The 8,308-nt window shown below is 37.0% G+C and overlaps 1 protein-coding gene across 3 annotated transcripts in view; it reads left to right on the top strand.

The window, feature by feature from the left end:
• LOC107553319 (regulatory-associated protein of mTOR-like) overlaps window positions 1-8,308 on the top strand; it is a 302,737-nt gene that overhangs the window by 128,934 nt on the left and 165,495 nt on the right. For all 3 annotated transcript variants that reach the window (XM_016235517.1, XM_016235516.1, XM_016235515.1), the window contains one exon: window positions 1,543-1,602. In XM_016235517.1, coding sequence (XP_016091003.1) covers window positions 1,543-1,602 — 60 coding nt within the window. The remainder of the gene's footprint in view (window positions 1-1,542; window positions 1,603-8,308) is intronic.

Raw genomic sequence — 8,308 nt, 5'->3', positions numbered from 1 at the left:
GGAGAGGGTGGGGAACAGCAGATCATTTAAAGACACATGCACGAAAACAGCCTGTTTCTGCTTCCGCTCAAAATAGGCATTTTCAGATTGATATAATAAATGATCAGTGGGGTGCTTTGAGCTGAAATTTCACAGACACATTCTGGGGACACCTGAGACTTATATTACATCTTGTAAAAAGGGGCATAATAGGTCAATTAAACATGAAATAGCAGTCACAAACCGTTTTTCTTTAGGTTTGCAATGTGGCAGCTCTCAGATCCAAAACAGTTGGCACATTTTAACAAAAGTATCTTTGTAAACTCTGCATTATGGTATATGTATAAAATTATAATATATATATATATATATATATATATATATATATATATATATATAAAATACGTAAAATATGATGAATAATATGTATATATATATCCACACTTTCCTAAACAGGATGTGTCAAAGTGAATGCTTCCAATAGATCACATCCTTTCCTCATCTGTTCTGTTTTTAAGAGTAGCTCAAGCGTAGGAAGTACATCAGATATATGGAAATATCTGTCTACTGTCCTTATCTAGTTTAGTCAGTGTCTTTGATTGTAATGGACTCAATTTGCTTTTGATATGACGTGAGGCAACATGCTGCTCACATCCAGTGTAGACAGGGTGTAATGTAAAAACTTCCATGAACAGCACATTTTCTTGAGATCCTCCCCTACATTTTAGTCTTTGTAAAATCTAGTTTAAAATAGCAGTGAGCTTTTAGGTGTCTGGTATCCTCAATATCTCTCTGACCTGCTCTCTCTCTACTTCATGCCACTGTTCACCACTGCTGGGAGGCTACTGAACTGATAAGGTAAAATAGGTGTTTAAGTGTTGTTGTGGAGATGCAATTGACTGTCACACTGTGATGCCACAAAGTGTAGGAAGTGGAGCAGCTTGATGAACATGAACAATCATTTTGAACTCTGTATGAATGTTTTTCTCCCCTTTTTTCCAGGAAGGAATTCAACAGTCACACAGTTTAGCTTAATACTGACTATTTGCATGATGGATGTCACAAATGAATAGCATCAGTCTTGGACTGAACATGTGACAAATGAACCAGATTTAACCAGAAAGTATCATTAAGTTTGCATTTTGGATGATCTGTTCATAAAGTAGAATACAAATATAGATATATGGTACAGCTAGGTAAAAGAGATGAATGATGAAGAGCTGCATGTATACTGAATAACCCCTTGCTGTGTCTTATGAATAGTCATCATTTTCCATCTTCATTGGTCTTTTCTTTCTGCCATATCTACATAAAGCTGGCACTGATCAAATAAAGCTCATATTAACTTCCAGGGTTAGTTCAGTTGATTACTGTAAATGTGTTTTATGTATGCCTGTGTGTGGAGGTAAATGAAAGTTTGGAGATTAGGTATAGCGAGAGGTCAGTGCTAAGAGGTCAAGCCTGGTTTGAGTAATCACGAATCAGTACGTATAAATGGATTTGGGCAAAATCAAATGAGGCAGAAATTGAAAGGAGTGTCTGTGTATGTTTTCTTTCCTTAAGGTTCTGTATGCAGAAGAGTGCAAAGCTGGTGCCAGGAGTGACCTTGGACCTAATTGAGAAGTAGGTGTTTGTTTGTTTTTATTTCCTTCCCTTACTCGCCTTCATTTGGGTGTCTGCCCCTTGTGGTCTTTTCATCTCTCCTGTTTGTCTCTGTTTTCTTTTTATATTGTTTGTTCTATAGAAATAGCAGAGAAACCTGGAAAAGCCATGTAAATTAATAAAATCTTTAAAAGTCATTGAAATGTCTATAGTAAATGAGTTTTTCTACTTAGAATTAAGTCACATATTTCTCCACTAGAAACTGTTCTTTGTGAGAGCAGTTTCAATTAATTTTCTGTAAAATTATCCAGAATATCTGGAAAAAGTAATGGAAGTCCTGTAATTATTGGAGTTATTATAATGCATTTTTATTTAATTGTATGTATTTCTGTTGCTATCTTTTGAACTCCCAATTTATATGCCCAAATTGTGCTAAAACAATTTGATTTATGCTTTAATCCTAATCTGCTTGGAGTGTCATGCCTTAGAACGGCCCACTTTAGTTCACAAATGACTATATTAAAATAATGTAATTAAAACCTCAGTATATAAGTCTACAGTAATGCACTGTTCTCTACAGCCTTGTAATTCATTGTATTTTCGAGCTTTCTTTTTTCATACTGGCCTTTTCAGTGCCACCTTTGCGCTTTCTATTATCCATTGTTTTTATCTCTTATTTTTTTGCTTGCATGTCTCCAACAACTGATTTTTTTTTTGTGCTGCTGTCTGGGGAGTCAAAAGATAAGTATGGCTGCGTTTACACTGCAAATCTTAATGCACAGATCCGATCTTTTGACCATATCCGATTTTTTGGCACGTCCGTTTACATTCACTTTTGACACAACTGGTATCCGATATCTGTATTTACATTAGCCTAATTCCCACCCAAAAGGATTGTCTGCAATGATCGCTTTACTATGCACATGGTAGGCCATCGGGTTTTAAATGGCCGTGCTTTTAAAATTATTTATATAATTCACGTCGAATGGCCATTATTATTTGCCAGCATGGACAACGGCTGTCATGGATGTTTTGCAGCACAAAATCTGACTGAACGGATAAAGACCGGAAAATAATGGTAATTTTAATTTGTTAGACTATTTTATCTACAGCGCGTTAGAGGTAGAATTCTTTAGTGAAATAAAGATGATATTTATTGAAATGAATTCGAATTAAAGAGAGAGAATGAACACATGCACCAACTTGCGATTGTGAAGCATTGCAAACAAGCTTGGTTTAATTACAAAAACTTCTTAGTTATCACCTCATTGCTGAGAAATATATGTAGCTTTTAGCTGTTGTATTTTCAAAATTCACGGGGCGGGGGTTGAAAACCAGCTCCTGAATGTGCAATTTCTTACCTATAAAAAGTTTCAATCTCAGTAAAATGCGAGGGCATACAGCACGCCGGCATTAAAACGCCATTAAAAATCTTTGAGCAAAGTGCCGCCCTCGCATTGGGAGTTCTGTGGAGAATCGGATATGTGTGTTTAGACGTAGGTCGGATGTCCAGATATCAGATGTGTATCCGATTAAAATCCACATTTGGAAGTGGCTCAGATCGGATGCAAAAAAATCGGATCTCGTGCGGGTTTTTGTGTTTACACTTGTGCAACTAATTCCGATCTGTGTCAGATGTGAGCGAAAGATTGGATTTTTTGTGCCAGTGTAAACGCAGCCTATGTCATCTGCAGGCTGGTGGGGCTGTGAGAAAATAATAAATAAAAAGAGTGGGGCTGCAGTAAAATAATAAATAAAAAGTGTGGGCTGCTGTGAGTGCAGGCAGCCTAGGCACAGCATCCATATTTCAACCCAGTGGCATGACAACACTGGCCCTCACGGCCACAGAAAAGACAGACTGGCCCACCGGGAATTCTCCAAGTGCTCCCGATTAGCCAATCTTGGCCTGGTTCTGTGGATTCCAGCTGCAATAACTTTACAGTGATCTTAACATTTTTTATAAATAAACCAATTAGTGTGAATTATGGATTATCTGTATCTAGTTTGATGCTTTCCGACAGCATGATTATTTTCATAGGGATTCATTTGGAACAATTTTAATAATTATTAAAACTATTTAGAAATCTGTATTCAAACTATTTAAAAATTCTATTTAGATTTTTTTTATAAATCACTAAAGAAAGTTAAGTGGTTCTAAACAGAACTTTTTCTGTGACCTGAAGTTGGCCTTTGCGACCTTTAAGTTAATCTTTGCACTTTCTCCTGTGTAAGAACTGTGGGGCCCCTGAGGTATGATTGGGTTGAATGGAGGAAAAGAGGCAGTTCTTTGAGCTTTGTGCAGATGAAAACATTTCATGAGATCATGACAGCTCTAACCCCTCTGTTTCTTCTAGGCTTGATTGTGTTTATGGGGTGCAGTCTACCATGTGTTAATGCTTCATTTAAAACAAAAAAAAACTTTATTCCACACCACTCTGTCCCTTCTCTGAGAAACGCACTGATCATTTCCTGTTTTTATGAAGCCCCACCCTCAGAAATAGGAGATGGGCTCTGATTGGTTAGCTAGCCCAGTGTGTTGTGATTGGCTAAACCGCCTCTAGTGTGCGTCTAAACGTCCCGCCCCTCACCTCAGCAGCATGTGCTCTGGTTGTATTGTAAACAACGGCGTCGTTAATATCACTTATCAGTTTGAGCCCGATTGAGAATCAGAGGATATTATTGAAAAGGATCGTGCAGAACCTGTGCAAGCACGGCTTTTAATGGTAGGCCTATGTTTTTTGTTTGTTGTTGTCTCATACTTTTAGATATGCTGTTATTTGTAAATGCTACTGCTTATGTTAGCTTTTAATATACGGTTTTATCCAGATTAAAGATTTAATACAGTATGGCAACTGCACACGCATAAATTTTTAATGCTTCTCATAGCTATGTGAAAATAAGTGTGTAATTGGAACAGTTCACTGTTGGAGCTGAGCTGAATGAGAGCGAGAGAGAGAGATGCAGAGCAGGGGAACGCAAGGAACAATATTGAGAACCGATGCTTTAGAACATTGATTTTGAAACTTGTGAATCCATTAGAATCGTTAGAAAACAGAATCACGATTCATATATGAATAGATTTTTACGTGCACCTCTAGTTTTCTCTCCTCTGCATGGCCCCGCCCCTTTTGCTGCCTTTTCCCTAGGGTGGGGTTTATCTGGTTCATTACGTCACGAACCCAGGAACTAACTAATTACAACTTGTTGTAATCCCTACCAGCCGGTTTTGTAGGCATTAAACTGCTAGAATTTTAAAAGACATCTCCGTTTGCATTGAACTTTCAGCTTCGTAACTTTGCAGATATTGTTTATGCTCAAACAGCAACATTACACGCTAACTAACGTTAAAGTGAAATCGCAATCAACCACCCCTTTAAATGAGTTTATAATCTCTTACAGAAAATACAGAAAACCAACTTTTTCCACCACAACCAGAGTTGGTGTCTTCAAAACTTTAAGGTGTTACACAATAGTAAATGCATCCCTGTTCTGAAGACTCATGTAATTATTATGTAATCACAACTTTTCTATTAGTATCATAACTGCTTGGTGATATCTTAGTCAGTTTCCCTCTACATTTTTCCCAGGGAACTTTGCAGTCAGAAAGCACTTAGTTGTGAATAATAGAGACCAAGAGTGAAACTTATCACAGTGACACCATCACAATGATGCTGCTTTGGGGTTTCAAATGCTCTTTGCTGTTTTTTAACAGATGTAGTTGAACATGACACCTAAGGTAGTCCCTTTGCTTTTGATAACTTTAAATGTTTAAGTTGGAACAGCAAAGCCATCATCATTTTTTTTCTTTCTTTTCTTTCTTTCTTTCTTTCTCTTTTTTTTGGACTTCACAGGTGAAATGATCAGGTTGCTCATAAACTATTACATTTCACCTGCAAATTAATTGATGTCCCATCGCTGGGCTTCCTGTTCACACCCTCTTTTCTGACACTCAAAAGCACCCCGCCCCACACACACATACACAACTTTGAATTCTGATTGATTAATGCTCTGTGACATCACAGGATGAGGGAGATTAATGGCCTAAACAGTTTTCTAAGGACAGAACTTCTGTAAAGGAGTACTGGTCCATTCTTAGAAAGACTGTCTGATTTTTGTGTCCTAACAGAAAGTGCAGCGAATGAACATCAACAGGTTTAGAACATATATTTTGTAATCATTGAGTATGACCAGCAGCAAGCAGTAGGTTGACGATATGCAAAGCACTTTCAGTTGACAGAAACCCAGTCCAATTTTTTTATTATTATTTTATTTTTTATTTTTACACTGTGCATCATCATGAATGGTTAATGATTAAATGTTTGCTAGAGCTAATTAGAGGGTTAGTACACCCAACAATTTTTATTCTGACAGCATTTAATTACCCTCATGTTGTTCCAAACCCAAAGGACTTCATTCATTTTCAGAAAAACACAAAAGAAGTGGTGGTCAAAATTGTTAGAACAGCTGACAGATCTGATAATATTGCCTCCTTTTTTGCCTCCAAAACATGATTTCATTTCATAATGTTCATGAAACATGCAGATGGTTGCTCTGAGCACAACAAATATCAGATGAAGTGAGTCATACTGTTTTTATCCACTTTTAACTTTAATATTTGGTATGTCCACCTTTTGCAGCAATTACAGCAGCACATCTCTCTGGCATAGTGTCAATATATTTCCTGAGAACTTCAACACTAATGTGATCCCATGCCTTCTGCAACTCAAGCCAAAGGCTTTCCTGAATGTACAATAGGTCTGTCCAGTTTATTTTCCAACTTGCTCCAAATTTGCTCGATGGGGTTGAGGTCCCGACTTTGAGGTCCATCATTTTCAATGTTCCAGCAGATTCCTTATGTCGCTGGTAGTTCCAGCAATAGTTCTTTTTATGGGTATTGTAATGGCCAATTCAACAAAAACAACTGAAACGTTTTAAATATGCCAAGTGTTCTAACAATTTTGGCCACCACTGTATAGATATATATTTTAATCATTTTTGTCTATGCATTGAAATTCCATGCAACCAAAACATTCATGAAACAACATGAAAGTAGTCCATACGAAGTAATCCACATCTTCAGAAAAGACGGGATCACTACATATGATGAAAAAAATTTATTAAGCCTTATATTCATATATAAACCTTGATCAACAAATGCATAGAGACCGTAAAATATGGTGTACTTCTCAGCTGTACTTGCTTGACATTTGAGAACCAATGAGGTTTGTCCCAGTCACGTCTGTTGTTACAGTGGTCCACACATTCCGTGTTTCCCAAAACCAGAGTCCCAATTCGAAAAAGTATTGAAAATTGTGTGGATGGAACTTCATCTCTCAACTTGTGGTTACAAATGTAGCAAATTAGCTCAAAAGGGAAATATTTATGATTAATTATAACTGGTTATAATTAATAATGAATATTTAGATTAGATCTTAGAATTAACTGTAGCAGGATCAATATTACAATTATTTGATCTGTCCGTCCACCGAGCAGACAATATAATCATTTATCAATTCTAGGAAAGATTATTTTCCTGGCCAAGGAAGAATAGTTTTCCTACTTTATGCAGTACTAGCAGTAATTTAGCATGTTATTAAGACTCCGAATTGTGAGCAGCACACAGAGACAATCAATTGTGAATATAAGGAATTTAATAAATGAAACTATAGCTAATGTACAACTAAACTAAGCAAAACACATTTGTACAGAATGAAGGAAAGTAAGGAAAGAGAGAGAAGGACAAAAAATGGCAGTATTTCACATCAATTAACCACAATCTAATGAGAATCATCAGAGAATCAAAGATCACCTTAAAAGGGGCTCAAACTTAAACACACATCTAAATAGTTGTAAACGGTTACTTGCATTGACTTTGTTGCTGAACAAGAGTTCTGATGCGGTAGACACGGAGGTTCTTGATGAGTTCTTTAGGAGTGACCTGGAGGTTTTCCTCTGGTTCTTCTGAAGATAGGAAAGTCCACAGCGAATCGACAAAGTTACTTGAAGCAAAAAACTGCCGGAAAATCAAACTCAAGAGGAGAGTTTTGAAGAGTCTTGGAGAGTGTCCGTCTCAAAAAAAAAAAAAGGTTTTGAGCAAATATTGGTTTGGATTAGGGATGTTTAAAGGGGTCATATGATGTTGCTAAAAAGAACATTATTTTGTGTATTTGGTGTAATGAAATGTGTTTATGCGGTTTAAGGTTAAAAAGACACATTATTTTCCACATACTGTACATTATTGTTTTTCCTCTATGCCCCGCCTTTCTGAAACGCGTCGATTTTTACAAAGCTCATCGGTCTGAAAAGCGAGGTGTGCTGTGATTGGCCAGCTATCCAGTGCGTTATGATTGGCCGAATACCTCAAGCGTGTGACGGAAATGTTACGCCCCTTACCATATTGTGATGATGCAGGCTGGAGCGATGATTCAAAAACATGAAAACCCATTATAAACGAGGCATTCGTTGCATCCAGTGGGGACATAATTATGGATTATAATGACTTGTACTGTCTTTTTACGCGTTGCGTTGCATCGCGCTGCGCCGCGTAAACGTAAAACCATGTCTGCATTTGTGATCAGAGAAATGACAAACAAGCCCTACTTTACACTGCCCAAAAAACTTGCTTTAAATATATAAAATATAAAAACTCTTTACATATAAAAACTTATTTACAGTCTTTGAGTCAGAACAGCCGGCATTGTAGTCTACTCTCCCAGGATCAGGAAAC

Source organism: Sinocyclocheilus grahami, unplaced genomic scaffold (genome assembly GCF_001515645.1).
Source record: "Sinocyclocheilus grahami isolate Dianchi unplaced genomic scaffold, SAMN03320097.WGS_v1.1 scaffold469.1, whole genome shotgun sequence".
In the NCBI taxonomy this organism is placed as follows: Eukaryota; Metazoa; Chordata; class Actinopteri; order Cypriniformes; family Cyprinidae; genus Sinocyclocheilus; species Sinocyclocheilus grahami.
The sequence above is the reverse complement of the archived record's forward strand: the minus strand, read 5'-3'. Positions and strand labels throughout refer to the sequence as shown.